Source organism: Fomitopsis serialis (genome assembly GCF_022376445.1).
Source record: "Fomitopsis serialis strain Sig1Antser10 chromosome Unknown B0H18scaffold_55, whole genome shotgun sequence".
Taxonomy (NCBI): Eukaryota; Fungi; Basidiomycota; class Agaricomycetes; order Polyporales; family Fomitopsidaceae; genus Fomitopsis; species Fomitopsis serialis.
Window position 1 is genome coordinate 29,503 of NW_025955015.1, and position 17,233 is coordinate 46,735.

General features: G+C 54.3%; 7 protein-coding genes across 7 annotated transcripts; 2 read left to right on the forward strand and 5 right to left on the reverse strand.

The window, feature by feature from the left end:
• Positions 1-1,157: 1,157 nt before the first annotated feature.
• B0H18DRAFT_1121006 (cysteine proteinase) lies at positions 1,158-2,377 on the reverse strand (the record flags this gene model as incomplete). Its single annotated transcript, XM_048034251.1, has 7 exons — positions 1,158-1,221; positions 1,283-1,439; positions 1,493-1,654; positions 1,715-1,957; positions 2,009-2,026; positions 2,084-2,246; positions 2,297-2,377. 7 exons carry the CDS (start codon positions 2,375-2,377, stop codon positions 1,158-1,160), a joined length of 888 nt encoding a protein of 295 aa, XP_047891196.1.
• Positions 2,378-2,811: 434 nt separating this feature from the next.
• Positions 2,812-3,180, forward strand: B0H18DRAFT_521730 (uncharacterized protein). Its single transcript, XM_048038427.1, has 2 exons — positions 2,812-3,007; positions 3,067-3,180. Exons 1-2 carry the CDS (start codon positions 2,849-2,851, stop codon positions 3,127-3,129), a joined length of 222 nt encoding a protein of 73 aa, XP_047891197.1. The 5' UTR covers positions 2,812-2,848; the 3' UTR covers positions 3,130-3,180.
• Positions 3,181-3,395: 215 nt separating this feature from the next.
• Positions 3,396-4,818, forward strand: B0H18DRAFT_1185299 (aminotransferase). The gene is made up of 5 exons (XM_048036009.1): positions 3,396-3,552; positions 3,606-3,702; positions 3,752-3,874; positions 3,926-4,222; positions 4,276-4,818. Exons 1-5 carry the CDS (start codon positions 3,547-3,549, stop codon positions 4,665-4,667), a joined length of 915 nt encoding a protein of 304 aa, XP_047891198.1. The 5' UTR covers positions 3,396-3,546; the 3' UTR covers positions 4,668-4,818.
• A 5,595-nt stretch (positions 4,819-10,413) lies between these two features.
• B0H18DRAFT_521823 (uncharacterized protein) lies at positions 10,414-11,331 on the reverse strand. The gene is made up of 4 exons (XM_048038429.1): positions 11,197-11,331; positions 10,841-11,141; positions 10,750-10,772; positions 10,414-10,695 (listed from the first exon to the last, which is right to left on the reverse strand). Exons 2-4 carry the CDS (start codon positions 11,103-11,105, stop codon positions 10,531-10,533), a joined length of 453 nt encoding a protein of 150 aa, XP_047891199.1. The 5' UTR covers positions 11,106-11,141; positions 11,197-11,331; the 3' UTR covers positions 10,414-10,530.
• Positions 11,332-13,340: 2,009 nt separating this feature from the next.
• B0H18DRAFT_879550 (uncharacterized protein) lies at positions 13,341-13,683 on the reverse strand (the record flags this gene model as incomplete). The annotated part of the gene is made up of 2 exons (XM_048040703.1): positions 13,341-13,464; positions 13,517-13,683. Coding segments are annotated over 2 exons (291 nt in total), but the record flags the coding sequence as incomplete, so codon positions are not given.
• Positions 13,684-14,403: 720 nt separating this feature from the next.
• B0H18DRAFT_521844 (uncharacterized protein) lies at positions 14,404-15,718 on the reverse strand. Its single transcript, XM_048038430.1, has 5 exons — positions 15,207-15,718; positions 15,007-15,143; positions 14,856-14,953; positions 14,555-14,806; positions 14,404-14,489 (listed from the first exon to the last, which is right to left on the reverse strand). The coding sequence occupies exons 1-4, from the start codon at positions 15,362-15,364 to the stop codon at positions 14,573-14,575; spliced, it is 627 nt and encodes a 208-aa protein (XP_047891201.1). The 5' UTR covers positions 15,365-15,718; the 3' UTR covers positions 14,404-14,489; positions 14,555-14,572.
• On the reverse strand, positions 15,712-16,233 carry B0H18DRAFT_1121009 (uncharacterized protein; the record flags this gene model as incomplete). Its single annotated transcript, XM_048034252.1, has 4 exons — positions 15,712-15,814; positions 15,868-16,025; positions 16,080-16,135; positions 16,194-16,233. The coding sequence occupies 4 exons, from the start codon at positions 16,231-16,233 to the stop codon at positions 15,712-15,714; spliced, it is 357 nt and encodes a 118-aa protein (XP_047891202.1).
• Positions 16,234-17,233: the final 1,000 nt, after the last annotated feature.

Genomic DNA, 17,233 nt, shown 5'->3' on the forward strand with positions numbered 1-17,233 from the left:
CGATCTGTCCGTGAGCTTAAAAACGATCGGAGGAAGCTAATCCTGAAGAGAGCTTGAAGTGGGAACTGTTATCCTTCATGTGCTACCGTTAGGTCAGCTCCATGGTCTAAGCGCGGACTCTGCGGTCAATGTAAACTCTCGTTCTCACCTGAGTACGTTGAAAGAATTGCTTGCCGCCGGTACCATTCACGAGTGCCAGCGAATTCGTCCACAGCCTCTCCGTGGATGTCTGGCTTGCACCTTTCTTCTTCCTCGCTAATAGAGGCCCTCCGGAGAAGGCGTCCTTTTCACGTCTCCCACATCGATGATGACATCCAGAAGTGAGAACGACTCCTTGTGACCCGCCTACTTGGCGGGTCGATCGGCAGAGAACGTTTCGCGGCCAACTGACTACTCACCTCTTCGCTACCGCAGTAACGCCAAGCGTGGAAGCCATGACGTGAGACAGAGTTGTTCACTGCTACCTGAGCGGAGCGATACAAATAGGTCAAACCCCGTGAACATAGGGCCAACGGCACGCACCTGAGAGTCACTGACAGATTTCACTCGGCATGATAGCCTGGGAGGCCGCATGCCTCTCAATTGTTTGATGAGACACCAAAGATGTTCGATGCACCATTTTGAGGGTCTCGGTCTCCAATGGATGTCGCCAGCACAGACACTTCCCGGCGGTGGCAGTCCCAAATATAATACCGGCCTGCTGGATGCAGCCGCATCGGCCTAAGATTGTGACGAACTGCCATCGCATTCGCACGAGACACCCCCATCGTCCAGCGGGTGCGGTTTGCGTGATCATTGCACCAGAAGGCCAGAGCTCACCTCGGCTCTCGACCACGGCAAGTGTGAAACTCCGCAGGGCCTTTAGAAATTGCGCTTTGGTGAGCACGGCGAGGGTACTTAGCTGGACCGTATGACAGCGCAGAACGGCAGTGTCGTTACTTGGCCCATACAATGACGGACCCTTCACTTCATCCCGCAAATGAACATCGAATTCGCACGATCGCATCTGGATTGCTCGCGGGAGCGTAAGGTACAGGCCAAGGTGATGTACATGCAACAACAAAGATTCAATTATACAACATTTCCGCAGATTAACAGTGGGAACATACTGCTTCCATCGGCCCTGCGGGCGCCCCAAGAATCTTACGTTTGCCGCATTACTGATCCTCAAAGTCCAGTGGTTCTTCGCTTCGCTGATCAAGGATATCGTAATGCCCGGGTCTGAGGAGTATGGGCATTACATCAATGATGTCTTCATGTCACCAAAAACGAGACACCGCACCGGTACAGCAGAGTGACAGGTTCTATCACAGGATCTTCTACGTTCTTGAACTCGACGAAGTCAACCTTGCCTTCCTCACCGTGGACGTGCCCATCAAGGTACGCCACGCTGACATTTACTTTCAGCGCGCGGGACAGAGCTGTCATCTGCACATGGTCTATCCCCCAATCGCCGTCAATCACTAGTATGCCAGATTGCACGAAGACGCACCCGCTTCCTTGCCGACCGCTTCCACGAATGTCTCACAGAAGTCCCGAACCTCCATAGGCTCCCCGATCTCCGGGTGGAAGAGGAACGCAGAATACGTGTCAGGATCCGCGCGAACTTGCGCGGACGTCAGCAGGCGGAGATAGACGACGATCGAATTGGACACTGTAATGCGGAATCGATCAGTCTGCTTGGTCCTCGTAGTAGAGACACGCCATCGCCTACCCTCGGGGGAGTTGAAGGCATTGAGCAGTGACGCAGGTGTGAGCAGGCGGCCATCACCTTCGGGAGTGAGTATCTTGTTTATTACGGACACCAGGCAATCATAGAAGTCTTCGAACACCATGCGCTGGAACCCTGCCGCTTCGAGAAGCGGCTGGGAGGACTCTAGCACGGATATGGCGCTCGTCACTGCCAGCAAGGGGTCGTTGGAAAGCAAGAGGCGTTCAATGTATGCAAAGGCAAGAGCTACGCTTCGGCGTGAGCTGACGGGAGCTGTACAGTGGTCCCCTAACTTACACCTATAAAAACAGTCGCCTAGCAATGATACAGGACGGTCAGCTCAGATGTGGCGCACGGCATAATCAGGCATACCATCTCCGCGAGTGCGTCGAATTCCAACGAAGCCATGCTCCGTGAGCCAGTCAATCTGCTTGACGAAAACTTGCGATCCGCCTTCATATTCGGCTCGTAGGACAGCCATTGGGGCGAGTGGCGCAATCAATGGTCGGTCAGGAACGGCCTCTTCCAACAGACTCTATAGCACTCAGTTTCGGTAAGTCCGTATCTTGCATGGAACTAACTTACCTGAGTCATCTCAAAGCTTTGGATGGGTGTCAATGGCTCGAAGTCTGCGGTGCGAAACGATGCGAGAGGAACGTTAGTCATGCTGAGTATTACTGTTGAATGTGGGAGACCTCTAAGCTCGCAATCATACTAACCGTTACTTGCCGTGTTTAGCTCGCTGTCTGAAGTTGTCGCGTATTGCGGAGGTCCATTGTCTTCGACCGCTGGCAGACCTGTGGTCTTCATCTTTGCTAATTGCCAAATCAGAGCGTGCCGTCGGACAAGCAATATCTACACGCACGCGCTTCCGGAGACACGACGTGGATTCTTTTGTGTCATGCTCTGACATGACCAGTATTCCTCGGCTTAGACACAGGAAGAGATGATGGTAGCCTGAAGGTGTGTTGGTCGTACACAAGTCCGGTCACCGTTGCGGCAGCCTGGGCACTTCAGCGGCTATCTGAGATTTGCTGGATAAGATTAGATGGCACCTGTCCCTGATCGAGTCTGATTTTCGACAACATTTTCTTCCGCAAGTTCCGGTCTGTGGCCCACACAAGTGTCGACCCAACAATGACTCGATTTCATTGTACACCCATTCACTCTCTGACCACCGTCAGCTTGTTTTTGCCTACCGGCCTCGGTAACATGGCTATCGAGTCCCCAAACCCGATTGACGCCCCTCGCGTGAATGGGCATGCCGAACCGCGTCCAGGAGTCCCGGACCTCGACGTGAGTTCACTTCGATTGACTGGTCGAGCGCGACTCTGACGAGGAAGGTCTTTCGATAGCCATCTAAACTTAACATTACAATGACGCAGTCGCCGAAGCCGATACCCCACCGGAAACTCTGAAATTTGGCCAGGTAAGCGTTGGCTGGATGACTCAGTGGACGTATAGGAGCGAGTCGCGACGCTGTATTCAGTGATCGGACCGGCCGCTCACTGGACCATAGCAAGTTCACGCTGCTGCTCAGCTGGCCGTCGAAGGCGTCGCGTGATCTCAATTATGTACGCGATCAATCTAGTGGAAACCGGGCCCGCGCACTGGACTTAAACCATGCGACGCAGTGCACGAGAGAATGCTACAGCTTATCCATACGCGTACATATTGACCATGACTTGTATTCGTGCAGATGATGACCGACCACATGCTGGTCGCAAGTTACGACCCTGAGCATGGTGGTCTAACCCTGAGATCAAGCCATACGGACCTCTCTGCCTCGACCCCGCGAGTTCTTGTTCCAATACAGCACGAACGTTTTCGAGGGGATGAAGGTAGGAGTCTCGCGTGCTGTATGTATATTCCATGCACTGAAGGTGTCATCCAGGCATACGTCGGACCGGACGGCGAAGTGAGGTTGTTCAGGCCAGATCTCAACATGGCTCGCATGCGTCGATCCGCAGATCGCGTCGCCCTTCCCGTACGTCGCGCAGCTCGCATTTCAAATCACGTCGCAACTAACGCACGTCGCAGCCTTTGATACGGACGCCCTGCTCACCCTGATACAGCGTTTGGTGGAGTTGGAATCGCGCTGGATACCGAACATTCAAGGCTACAGTCTGTACCTCCGACCCACCATCATTGGTACTCGACCCAGTCAGTCTCTGGAATAAAGCTTCTTGTTCGCCATCTCACCTTTGATTGCAGATCTTGGTGTCACCGCGTCCGACCACGCTCTTCTCTACGTTATCTGCTCTCCCGCAGGCCCCTACTTCCGGGCCGGCTCTGCGCGCCAAATCTCTCTGCTCGCGAACGGCGATGTCGTCCGCTCGTGGCCAGGCGGAACGGGTGGCTACAAGCTTGCGCTGAACTACGCGCCCACGCTCAAGCCCCAGCAGCTTGCGGAGCTGCAGGGCTACAACCAGGTGCTCTGGCTTCTTGACGGCAAGATTACCGAGGCGGGCGCGATGAACTTCTTTGCCGTGATCCAGCAGGACGAGAACAGTGAGTATCCCGTTGCTCATATTCCTTCCGACCAGAGTTGACCTTTAATGTAGACTGGGACATCATCACACCTCCCCTGGACGGGACGATCCTCCCTGGCGTCACGCGCGACTCGTGCATCGCTCTCTCTGCTGCACACCCCTCACGCACTATCCTCCCTCACCTCCCCGAGACCCTGCGTCTGCACGCGCACGAGCGCACGCTCGCCATGTCTGATCTCAAGCAGTGGTACGAGGAGGGCAGGCTGTTGGAGGCGTTCACGGTCGGCACCGCCGTCGTCGTCACGGGCGTCGGGCGGATAGGCTATGAGGGCAAGGACATCGTCCTCCCCGAGCACGCAAGCGGCCGCGGGCCTGTCGCGAGGGCGCTGTATGAGCGGATCGTGACTATCCAGGAGGGCAAGTTCGAGTGGGAGGACTGGTCTGTCGTGTGCAAGTCTGCATGAGCGGACGGATGCCCGGATATGAAAAAAGGTCGCTTCTTGCATAAGCGAATGGAATCGTTTGAGTCTCTTGTATTTAGCGTAGTTTAGACTGCTTCAAAACTGGTTTAGCTTCAGCTCGATCAAATGTATAGCTATCAACTGGCTATCATTCACCGGGGGCAAGACGCGTAGGTCGTGGCGCGGACATGCTACGAACATGCTACGGGTTATGATACATTTTCCCACGATGTCATCACTCAGGACATGGCGGTGTCATAGGACATGGCGCCGCAATGTTCGGAGGGAAGAACATGACAACAACATCACCTTTGAACGTGACCCGGACACGACGAGTGAGCATGCCATGTTCGGAGCCAGAGCATGGCACTAACAGAGAACATGGTCTTCGCGTGATCTGTTCCAGAACATGCGAAGAACGGCCGTAATGTTCGTATCCGCGACATTCTAACGACATACTGTAAACACCAGGTATGTCGTGCGCATGTCAGGAGACCAGACATTTTACCTGTTCGGAACGCTGACAGCCTACGACCACAAACTGAACATGGTTCATGTTCTGAGGACGGACATGCGGGTGACAAGCGACGATCAGTCGACATGTTCGGGCGGCTAGCATTCTACATGTTCTGCGTATGTCTCGAGGTAGCACATGCCGAATGTTCGCATATCATATCGTACGATTCGACGTACGTATTGCCCTGATATAGGAACTGAATCAGAAGATTTGCGTACCAATACCGCCGATAATAATGAGTCGCGAGAAACAGGCGTCCTGCCATGCATCCGAGTCTGCATGGTTTCCCACCGGCAGCGGCCCATGTCTGATTGTACTCTAGATGTCTTGCGCAGGCGTGTATGGCCACTACTGTAGAGCGTTATAATCCCATTAAAGCAAGTGTGTACAACTCCGGAACAGCGTTCACAGCGAAGTCAGGTCTTCCATGTCAACATCCTGGTCGCTGGATGGCATCATCGACAAGTGCAGTTCCTGGTTCGAGGTCTTTAGCTATTATATTGATAAGAGATGCGACATACGTGCCTTACTCAGAGGTAGAACATGCACCTTGTCGCCGTACTGGGATGTCTGCGGTTCTTTATACGGCGTCTGCGCAAACGGGCCAACAACATCCTGCGGTGACACTATCTCGGGCCTGAGGTATTGCTTGACGAAAAGACAACCGGAGATAGCGAAGTCGAATTTACGGTAAGGATCGGTATTGATGTCCTCGGGCCGAAGACACTTCAGGCGTTTGATGATCAGAGATACAGGGCATGTGTGGTCGTTGGTCCCGGGACTTGGGCGCCGATGCATGAGTATGTACAGTATTTGCGCGGCACAGAGGCTTGAACCATCGTGTTGTCGAGGACAGGTACACCACTCGTCGGTCGTTGAACACCGAATAATGATGTTAGCGTCCTTGACACTATGCTCTTTAGGACGGTACACGAAGCCTTGCATCCTCATCAACGCGCATTCTGTGAACTCTGCTCCGAAGATCTATTAGCATTCTTGATCGTTGATGGACATAGCCTTGCTTACCAGTATCTCCGGTGCGTTTCAGAATCAACTCCCGTATAGCACTGCTGAGTTTGGGCTTCGAGGTGGTCTCCTTGACCTGAAGTCTTGCGGATTCACCTACACCAAGGATGTCACTAATTCTTGTGCCTCGAATATCGTCGCGGAACGCCTTGTCGAAGGCAGGCTCTAATTCTGCGACATCCTCCGGCATCTGTCCACTGTTGAGAAGCGGGCGAACGTTTGCTGCGCGACTTGCATGGTGCATCATCGTCAACTCCAGCTCTCCTAAACTCGCAGAATCAGACTCGGGCTTGCGCGCAGCAGACGGTTCATCAATTACCTGATTTCGCATTCGTGGGTATCTCCTGCAGCATGTGGTTGAATCTCTCTAATGCCCATCCTCTCCACGCGAAGGACGGCCCAAATCCGCGCATGAACTCGCCATAATGCGCAGCCAAATGATTAGTTGGCATGAGTGGAACTTCTGGGTATAGTATGAGAAAACCGCGTAAGTATTCCATATAATGTTCCTCGTATGCTTTGATAATGGCCGGCGAAGTTGAGCGTTGGTTTGCTAGCTGAACAGCAGAAACAAGATGCATGAAATTCTGTAGCATCAACGTGCGGCGACTATCTTGGGAAACTCCCCAGAGACGAACGAGGGTGATGACAAGGTGAATTGTGCCCAAAGCTCGCCATTGGTCTGCTTTCAGTGTCCCGGTCTTCGAGCCTATCTTCGCTGGCGCGGGTGATATGGTCAAAGGGAGTACTGTACGAGATTGATCGTCCCAGATTTCCTCCAAAATCTCTCGGCCCAAGACAACAGAATCGCGTACGTCGGAGTCCAAAGGTTCCTCAGCACCTCCATGGGTATCACGCTGTGAACGGTCTTTGAGCATCAAGGAGAAATCAGCTAGTATCGACGTCGACGTACCCATTGTTCAAGTGATCGCCATAGAACCTTTCGCGTCATTGCCTTCCCGCCGTCCGTGAAGACCGGAAGCCCGCGCATGTGACACATTTTTTGCAACACAGGACGTGTGATATTTGAAACCTTCTGCCCTCTCCGCAGCCTGTTCTCTCCTGAGTCTAGCTTGTCTTCTGCCACAGAGTCGAGGTCTGCCTGGTTTGGCTGGTTGCCAGGTTGACCACCCTGATGGTTCCCGAAGTCCATGGCATCAAAGTTGAAGAATGACATCTCTCCGATGAGTCCGGGGTCAACTTCAGGAGGATCGACGTCCATCGGTACGACGTCTTGGTCATCGTCTTGTACCTCTTCCTCTACAGCATGCGCGCCCTGAGTCGTATCATGAGCTCCTTCGGTCTGTGCGCTGCGACGAATATGGGCCGTCGCCGCCACGTCCGCCGAGAATATAGGAGCGCCTTGATCATCTTTCGGAAGACGCTCACGCTGTCGAAATTTCAACGGTAATTTAGCATCGAGGGGCGCCGACGACAACTTGAATGCGGTACGGATCACTTACCCAATGCACCAGGTTTCCCGCCAATATCCGCTTGCTACCAGACCGTCGCAAGTCAAGGCTTTCGCACATGTGCCAGAGGACAGGATACGTCTCAGCCCTGATCTGGTCCTCAGTACCGGTGCGTAGCATTTCGAACTTTGCTCGCCAATCGTCGGGCTTGCTTTTCACGGCGCAGACTGGAGGCGATTTCCGAGACCAAACACGTCCGTCTCCTGATGACGACTTTGTGCTCATGCCCCAGGTGACCCAGATATGATGCCTCAAGTTCCGTAAGTTATGTGCATGCATCGATTCGAGTACCGTGAACTGATTAGGCTTCCAGTACGGAAGTCGTAGGAATTCAGTCCAGCGAACGCCACCATTCTTGATGAAGCGCTTCCTCGCGTCCTCGTCCGGAAGACCGCGCCATGTTTCCGCCTTCGCGCGATGGCTCTCTAGAGTCCTGTACGTCCAGGTCTCTTTCTGTAGATTCTCGATGTCGTCCTGTGTGATCTCGCATACAGAACAAAGGTGCGTCGAGTTTGCCGAAGGGAAGCCTGAAATCTGTCTTGCAGCGAGGAGATCGCAAATCATAGGCAACAGTGCCCCGAGGGAGAATCTCCCTCTCGGATGAAGTGCTGTCCGCGAGAAGTACACGCCTGGCGACCAGAACTCGAGCATGTCATTGACAACCAGCTTTGCGAAATGATTGATCTGCTCTAGAGCTGGCTTTCCGGCGATAGCACCCGCCAGAAACATATTGTCTTGCTGTAGACGCAAGTCGGGCGGCAGGCTGAGCAGGATAACGTAGAGTCCATTGGTAGTGATTCCAGCCCTGCCTGGCTTCGCATGATGCGGGTCGAAACCGTCAAAGCCGAAGCCCCAGAAGAAACGTAGTTCCTCCTCCGGAGCATCGACAAATCGTGTTTGATCAGGCCCCAGGAACTGTTGGATGTTGTCGCTTTCCAGTATGTCGTGGACGACCCTATCAGGCTCGCGGGATACGTTCTTCGCTGATTTCGCTGACCTGTCGAGCGCCGACTCGATATCGGGGCGGGACAAAAGACGGGCATGCCACGCCTTGAAGTCCTGGTGAAGATACTTTCGAACAGCGAAGACATGATCGTTCCCCGCTATCGACCGTGTCTCAAACAGAGGTGTGTCGCATGGCGCTGAATCGGGGAAGGCCTTGAACGTGCAGTGTCCTGTTTTGACATCCTCCTCTTTGTATAGGCAATAACACGTAGAGCAGCATAGAAAAGGTGTGACTGCCGGGTCAAGATCGAAGCGTCGCAGTAGGGTGCGTACGTCGCGCGGGATGCTGGCCAAGCGGACAAACGGATCTGGCTGCTTGACCAACAATTTTCCGACAATAAATCGGAGGCATGCTAGAACGTAGTCACACTTCTTGCGAGACAATCGACCAAGAAGGGCGAGGGTCAATACAAGGTGATATGCGCCAGCCAGTGCGGGCTCAAGATGAAGGAATGGTCTCCGAAAGAATCGATCTAGAGGATCGCAACAACTTCAAGAGTTAGATGAGTAGAACATTATATGTGAGTACTTACCACAATTGATCAGCGTCCTTGTAACCCCTGCGTAGAGGATTGACCCATCTTCATTCCGTTGAGATCCATCTAGTCGTTGGGCATCCCACTCTCGCCCCTTAACGTCAGATACTCGTGACACCTCATTGGCAATGACAATCCGTATCCGTGAGCGGATGTCCGTGACGGCCGGAAGATCGGTGAAGGCGCAGCTGTCGACCATGCGAAGGAACGTATACATAGATCGTTCGTGGGCTAAAATCGGTTGATTGGGTGACGATGCTGGCTGCAGCTGAAGAAGGCCCGTGTTCGGCTGGTCCTCAATGTTATCTGGGAATTCGTATGGGGGAGAGTCTGCTGTAGGCGGAACCGAGAACACAAGCGGTGACTGGGGCGAGAAGCTGAGGATCTTCTGGTTGACGATGCTGAGGATTGACTCGAGCTCTGCCAAGCAGCGATCTACGCCTGAGGAGTGGACGCTGTCCTCGTCGAGCTGTGTATCTCGAGAAGTTTCCGGCGAAGTAGCGAGGACGGGGGGATGAATCAGGGGAGAGGGCAATCTGTGCTCATGAGCAAGGCGCAGCTCGGATTGGGCGGTACCCTCGGATGGCGAAATCCTGAACCCAGAAGCTGGCCATGCGCTGCCGTGGTCTGCCGCGGAAGGAACATCGTGGACAGGACGGGGAATGTTAGGGGCACTGGCGCCATGGCTCGAAGCCTTAAGCTCGTTGGCGTCCTCATTGAGGGGCCCGTTGTCACTTCGAGTGAATGCGAAGAGGCTGCTTTCCATTCCCGAGGCAAGGGAGATGCGTGTACGTAGCGATGTGATCCGTTCGTCCCCCTTCCAGTGTAAATGCCACGTCGTCTTCCCAACCCAATGTCCATTGATTGTAGTGTTAGTGCGAGGGTCGAAGTCCCGTAGTTCCCGACACCTGCGAGCACGACACTGGCAGAGAAATCGGACGCGGCCGTCGACAACGGCAGAAATCCTCGGTTGACCATCCATGTCCTAAAATGACTGTCAATATAAGCTCGCAACAGTATGCGAAGATCACTATTCTCGCAAACTTACAAGACTCTCTGGAGACAACAGCCTGTACCTGACGCGAAGACAAGACAGAAGATGTCGTAGTAGACGAGTTCGGAAGTCAAGAATGAGTGATCATGAGCACGACGCATGCCTATTCCGCGAAACGTGTGATTCATGCGCTGTCCTTGAGCTTGAGCGCTAGCCCATGTGCTTGGTTATTGGGTCCGTCATCACCGAATTGTGTACAGGACGTCTCTAACATTGTACGTCGCGCCATCATTCTGTCTACTCACAGTTGACCCGCCTACATACCCGGCGACTCTCGCCCACTCGCTGGTCCGCATTCTCGCCCGCCGGTCCGTGCACCTCCCTGTCTGCAATAGCTGTCGTCCTGACCGTGATACCGAGGCTCGTTGACGGCGTTGCGGAAGGAAAGAGTCGATTCCGACATGTTTTCACAGTCATAATACTAGGACGCGATGAGAACAGGTTCACAGATGCCAGAGACAAGTCGGGTGCTCACGTATATCAATGTTGCGACGATAGCTTCGTTGTTCATGCCCGACAGGTTCGCTCAACAGGTTGCCAATCAGCGGAAAGAGATCTCAGGCAACCTTCTACGTACCACTTTCCGCCATCGTACTCAGGCTTGTCCGGGGTCAGGACAATATTTGCCAGCTTGACGATAATCTGCAATGTTTGACCCTGCAGATTTATGCTTTTGTTCATTTGGTCCAAGCCGCCATCGTACGCCAGCTTGCTATCCGGCCATGTCTTGGGTTGCTTGTATAAGTGGACGGACTTGAGTTGCCGGTAGTAGTCAACCCACGGATCATCAGGATTTCTCGCTAGCTCGAGGCGGCGAACTTCGGTGTCCATAGCCTCCTGTTCCTCTTCTTGAAGGCCCAGCTCTTCCTACCAACCATCAAGATGAGCATAAGCCGGTCCCCGCCAACTAAAAGGTTCTTACAACATCCCATATACAAGTCGGAAACCTGCGCTCCTTCTGCGCTCCTTTAGATCCATTCGCGTCGGCAGCTGTGTCTCGCGTGCAAGGTCGGACAACACCCACTCGAACATGGGTACCGCACGCTCGAGTACTCTGGGTATAACCCTCTCGAGGGCTACATGATTCTCTGGTTGGACGTTGTTGATATAAGACGACATCAGCTTGACGGCACCGTCGTCAGCGACGTAGAAGTCCGACGGCAGCCATTGGAAACGCTCGGACGCGAAGACAGGGTCGATGTCGTCGTCTATACGAGGCTCGAACAGTTCACCGGAACGAGGCTGTACGTCCGTATATGAGAGGATACAACGACGGGTGGACGAGATCCAAGACTTTGCCGTCTGATCCCGGGTGCCAGTCCTTCTCGGCGTCGGGGATCGACTCTAGGGGGGCGACCGCAGACAGCAGTTCCGACTTCAATTCGGCAGGTATGAGCTGGTCAGACTTCCATGTCCGCTCGTACGGGCCGGGCTGAAGCGTACAATGGGCATCAAGTGGAACATCCATGTACGGGCACGAACCTCGATGCCTGTGCTTGGGTCACGGAGAGTAGCGTATGCGTCAAGCTCAGCCAGAACATACTTTATCTTCGAGGCCATCAGCATGACGGGGCAGACATTCCATAACGTTCTGCATACCATGTTATCCGTGAGCTGCAGACTTTGATGCACGTCTTGCTGTTGGTCGCGGATCTCTTGCGCCCAACTGTTCCGTATCTTCTCGTCGCGATACTTGACATGCCAGTCGACCTTTTCACGGATAGCCGCGCTCAGCGCACACATACGGAGCTCGACGAGGATGCGAGGCGTATCCTTGTAGTCGGGATCATCGTCGTCCTCACCGAATTGTTTGCTCGCCCGTTCTGTTGGTCACCCGTTCTGTTGCTCGCCCGTTCCTTCGTTTGCTCGCCCGTTCCTTCGTTTGCTCGCCCGTTCGTTCATTTCCTCGCCCGTTCGCTCGTTTGCCCGTCCGTTGGCTTGTTTGCTCGTCCGTTCGTTCATCTGCTCGCCTGTTCGTTTGTTTGCTTGCCCGTTCAGTTGTTTGCTCACCCGTTCATTTGTATGCCTGTTTGCCTCGACCATGAGTACGGAATATGGATGCCTTGTCCAGGGCACGAGCGTCGTGCAGATCCCAATCCATGATAATAGGCAACCTGTCGAGCTCGAAGATGAACATGGGGAACTGCGAGCAGGCGAATTAGCAGTTGTTCCTGGGATGCGGAGACCATTGCTTACCAGCCACAACCAGATCGTGATGATCTTCCTCGGCGCAAACCTATGCTCTTCCACCTCCAACAGACCCCAGACGCTGTCCTCGCCCAACTGCCGCCAGCACTTCGCCTCGCGATCGATCAGGACCTTCGAGCACATCTCAGGCACAAAGAAAAAGTGCACTGCTTGCACGGTGACGCCGACGATGAACTAGATCCAAAAGTTTCAATGCCAGTCGAGTTGCGTCTCGATGATGCCGCCAAAGATCGGACCGAGCATGGAGCCGCCGATAGACGAGAAGACGATGAATGCGACCGCGAACGCTGCTCCTCGGGCGTCCACATGTCGGTGTCAGACATGCAGCTTGCAATACTGTCAGTAAATGCAGGACAACAAACATGCATAGACGTACGTTGTCCGGATGCCATGCGAACGTCACTCATACCACGCCTACCGCCTACAGCCATCCCGCCGCCAAATCCTTGCATACCGCCTTCCCTTGTACGAGCGCCACCGCCATATGTGATGGCTGCAACTTCTCGCTTGCCTCGCCCAGACGACGGTGTAACCGGCACTGCTGGATGCGGCGAGAGCATCTGGACGTGGTGATTCCATGCTAGGGCTGTTGTCGTGTTGCGGATACCAGGCAAGTACAGGTTACTTGGGTCTCTGAGACCCCATGTATCTAACGACGTTATACATCCATACATCTGCACAATAGACAGGTGCACGCACCTCTCCGTTCACCGCGCCTGATGAGAGGAGCGACTCGTCTGAATGATAGTCAAGTTCCTTGACAGGGCTCGTATATATCGAGTTGTGTAGGATTAGCAACTCTGCCGGACTGCCGGATGTATCACAACTGAATGAACGCGTCGCAGTGGTTGCTGTTACTCACTTAGCATTTGCGATGATCTTTGCAGAGCCCCAAATGTCCAGTTCGCCGTTCTCCACGCCCGCAACGAGCACGCCCCGCGGTCGACTTGCGTCCGTGTAGCCCCATGCTAAATGGTTGAATCTATACGCCTTTGATGCGTCAATAGCAAGTCATGGCAAAGGTTCCGATACACGTACCGTGCTGCTGACCGACCGCCTTCGGTCCCGCCTGGCCCTCCTGACCACGGTCATTCTGTGTTTTGTCCAAGAAGTCCAGAGTCCACATTTCCAGCTGGCCATTACAGCTGAAGGACTCGTCGAGTACGTCTTCGACCGTTCCCGTCGCCAGTGAGGGTAGTGCGTAGTGCAGGGTGGTGCCAGTGGTCGAAAGCAACCGGAGCCTGCGTCACGGTCGTGCCAGTTGCCTGCAACGGAGTTTCCCGACCCCAGCGCTGAGAACTTCTCGACGGCTCATGATGATGCTCAGTCTCTATCCACAGGCTGGACAAGGCTGGACACAACTACCACGACAATCGGCTCACTACTGGCATGTCATTACCATTCCTCGCTCCCGCCTCTGCCCCGAGTAGCTTTGCATGCCGAGCCTGAAGCAGAGGAAATCCCCCGCTCTCGCACGACTCGCCGCCGAGCGGTCCATCGCCACGCCGCAGGCTCCGCGAGATGGAGGACCACGGCGTGCCGCAGGTGACGGCGCTGTACGGGAGGTACGTGGACCGCTTCGCGATGGTGCACGTCATGAACGAGGACGAGATCCGCCATCTGCTTCTCAGTGGGCGCGGCCACTGGGGCCGTAAGGCCTACCACGCCCGACAGCTGGAAGACTCCCCGGGAGGAGCAGTTCGTGTGGTCGTATGTTGTCGAGGTGCGTGTGGGTTCACCGATGTCCGCCTGCACGCTGATGTTGAGGGTACTGACCTCTCTGTGGCTAGCAGAGAACTTGCTACTGTAGCTCATCATGGATCCGGTACACACGACTTCGATTCGGGACGACTAATGTGTAGATACAACAGATCGCTGAGGCAGGGACGACAGGGGGCTGGGCATGGTTCGAGATGATATACAGAAGAGGGTACGAAGCTCAAGCGCATTCTCATAAATGCGCGCGCACCTTGTGTGAGATTATACAAAGGCGGTTAGATTGATGCGCTAAGTGCGAAGGTTGCGGTTAATAAGTACAGTTGCCCTCCTGTTCACGGACTTCGCGGACGTACCACTTGTGCGGGCAAAGACTAGGCGACTGACGTTGAGGCCTCCAAGGCAGTAGTGAATGCCCTTTCTTCGAGTTGCTGCAGTCGAACTCGAAGAATCTCGGCCTCGTCAAAAGCAGTCCTCAGCTCGGGGTGGCAGCCTGATTGGATCCTCGCCATACGAATGCACGCCACCGTTGCCCAAAATTCTTGGAATCGTTTGAAGCTGACGGCGAACAACCTGTGGTCCTCCCTCCACCGTATGGACAAGGCCATCTGATGCCATGGTTAGGGGTGTATTGGTCAGTACAGTGGCAAAACGTACCTCCGAAAACTCGAATGACACGCCTGCTGTGAGTATCAACGTATGATACTCGTCCTCCGCCTCTGGACCCGTGTCTTTGGACTTCACCATCAAGACGACTGACGGGAATCGTTACTACAGGGGAATGGCGCGAACGTGCAGGGCCACTCACAGTAATTGCTAGGAAGACGGGCGAACACAACGCTCGCTGTCCTCGCAATGTCGCATGGTTCGTTGTCGCCAGACCCACGAGTTACCAAAGCGACATCAAATGTCGTGCTCCGTATGTATAACGTCACCAAGAATCGCCTGTCAACAACAACAAAAAGTTGACATCCCGGTGATCAGACTCTACAGGCCATGATAACGTACCTTTGCTCTGGAGACCATCCGCATGGTTCGACTGTCAGCCACCTAGTCCATGGGGCCTGCGTGACATCGAGAGTGCTCTGTTGCGTTGCCTCGCCAGGGCTGAGCGGTGTGAGTTGCATGAGCGTCCGAGGGGAGGGATGAACGCATACCAGATCCATGGGTATTATTTATATAGATCAGTCCGCTCAATGTTTCCTCCAAATGCGGCGTTCAATGGTAGCAATTCTCATTGTGGGCCAAATCTAGCATACGTTGTCGAGGATATGATCCCGAGGCCGGAGAAAGGCGAGGAGGACGACAAACATGCATATGGTAGATAGTAAGTGCCGTGCAACGAGTCGGCCGTCCAATCTCGATGCACTCTGAGATGCGGTGCGAGGCGCAGCGGCGGACAATGTTAGTTTACTGCGATTCGAACTACATACTTAGAATCAAACATGTTATCTACCTACGACTATCGGGTCAGCACATCGTGTATACTTCACCCTCGGCGAGACCGTGTCGGTCATCTTGGGAAGCCGGTCTTGCGGGGGTAATAACAGGCAACGTCGCGCAAGTCAGCCTGGATGTGGCGGAAGGTAAGAGTGAAATCGTGGTGGCCCTCGTCGCTGCTGAAGGCGGTCAGAACTTGACATGATCCGAACTGCACCAGGAAACTCACTTGATCACGTCATATGGCGAGAACTTCATGTAGTTATGCGCCTCAAAGCTGTCGATTTTCGGGCACATCTTGTTGCCCGAAAGCGCCCAGTTGTTGCGGAACTCGTTTGCGCGGACGCTAGCTGGGTCATCGAGGATGTAGTACGGCTCCATGAGGCACTGCAAGAGAAGTCGTCAATGGCTGATAGTAGATATGTTGTGAGGGCAACGTACGTGCCCGGCGACCGAACTCAATGGCCTCGCTGAACCATTGACGGAGGCCCTCGTCGCTGCGCGAGTCTTCGTACAACGTGCGCACCGCCGTGGCGACCATGTCGAGGCTCGCACCGTTGGCAAAGCGCTCCAATATTATAGCGTGCGCAGCCATGGTTGGCCACGACGCCGCCGTAGCCAACGTACTCCGCGCCGGTGTCGAGCAGCCAGCGCATCGCCTCCTGGTAGTCCTGGTGGTTCCGGCACTCGATCACAACCTTCTTGAAGCAGACCCGGTAGATGAGCTGATCGCGGCGCTCTGGCGGGAAGTGTTCATCGCTGAAAACTTCCGGGCGCGGTCCTTGTTCTCATCGCCTTGTTCTTGTGCTCCTGAGAAAGCGGCCGACTCTGACGTTAATCTGCAAATATGCGTGTGAGAAGGCACTCAGTATTGTCAGCAGATCGTGCGCTAACCTTCGTGGCCGACAACATATTCTGGAGACGGCTTTCCTTAACCTCAGGGTCGGCCCATCGTCGTCAACGACATTCTGCTGAATCTCCTCACCTTGAGCCTGTGCTTCGAAATACGCTCCTTGGCCGCAGTCGCCCTCTGGGCGGCGATGTCGGTGGCTTCGTCCCCGCGGCATTGCCCGCTCTGGATGGTGGTACCTCGACTGACGGTCCTGCACGACGCGGTGGCCGGTGTCTGAGATTTGCACGTCAGGCACCTGGAAGATTGAGATCTTCGAGTGCCTTTGGCCGGCCGTTTGACCTTTCGCGCCTTGTTGAGGCTATGATAGGCCAGCGCGTGTGTACAGGTGAGGAGGAGGAGGAGGAGGAGGAGGAGGAGGAGGAGAGAATGAAAGAGACGCCTACCTCCTGCCTTACGGCTTGGGAGGTTTAGGCGCGCAACGCCTTGCTCGTTGTGCGCCCTCCTCCTTGAAATTTGAGACTTGAAGAGGCGGACACTCGTCTTCGTCGCGCGCGACGCACATCCACTCTGCGCAATCAGTAGGGGCTATTGATACTACGCTGTGGAATAGATTGTAGTCCGTACACGAGTATTGGGACAGTATGTTGTATATATACCTGGTATATATAAGCCGCAGCTTGTTCCTGACGTAATTCTTAAATCATCACGATGAGGCTGGAGAGAATAAAGGCGATGACGAGAG

Excerpts from the sequence above, each read along its gene's own strand:
- B0H18DRAFT_1185299 (XM_048036009.1), top strand. Across the intron at positions 3,875-3,925 it reads CATCATTGGTACTCGACCCA|ATCTTGGTGTCACCGCGTCC; the intron begins GTCAGTCTCTGG and ends CTTTGATTGCAG. Across the intron at positions 4,223-4,275 it reads GATCCAGCAGGACGAGAACA|ACTGGGACATCATCACACCT; the intron begins GTGAGTATCCCG and ends CCTTTAATGTAG.
- B0H18DRAFT_521730 (XM_048038427.1), top strand. The coding sequence starts at position 2,849 with ATGACTCGATTTCATTGTACACCCATTCACTCTCTGACCACCGTCAGC. Across the intron at positions 3,008-3,066 it reads CAGGAGTCCCGGACCTCGAC|CCATCTAAACTTAACATTAC; the intron begins GTGAGTTCACTT and ends GTCTTTCGATAG.
- B0H18DRAFT_521823 (XM_048038429.1), bottom strand. The coding sequence starts at position 11,105 with ATGGACACCGAAGTTCGCCGCCTCGAGCTAGCGAGAAATCCTGATGAT. Across the intron at positions 10,773-10,840 it reads CGGAAAGTGGTACGTAGAAG|CTATCGTCGCAACATTGATA; the intron begins GTTGCCTGAGAT and ends TGAACAACGAAG. Across the intron at positions 10,696-10,749 it reads TCGTCGCAACATTGATATAC|TATTATGACTGTGAAAACAT; the intron begins GTGAGCACCCGA and ends ATCGCGTCCTAG.
- B0H18DRAFT_521844 (XM_048038430.1), bottom strand. The coding sequence starts at position 15,364 with ATGGATCTGGTATGCGTTCATCCCTCCCCTCGGACGCTCATGCAACTC. Across the intron at positions 15,144-15,206 it reads GGATGGTCTCCAGAGCAAAG|GCGATTCTTGGTGACGTTAT; the intron begins GTACGTTATCAT and ends TGTTGTTGACAG. Across the intron at positions 14,954-15,006 it reads CCGTCTTCCTAGCAATTACT|TCGTCTTGATGGTGAAGTCC; the intron begins GTGAGTGGCCCT and ends GATTCCCGTCAG.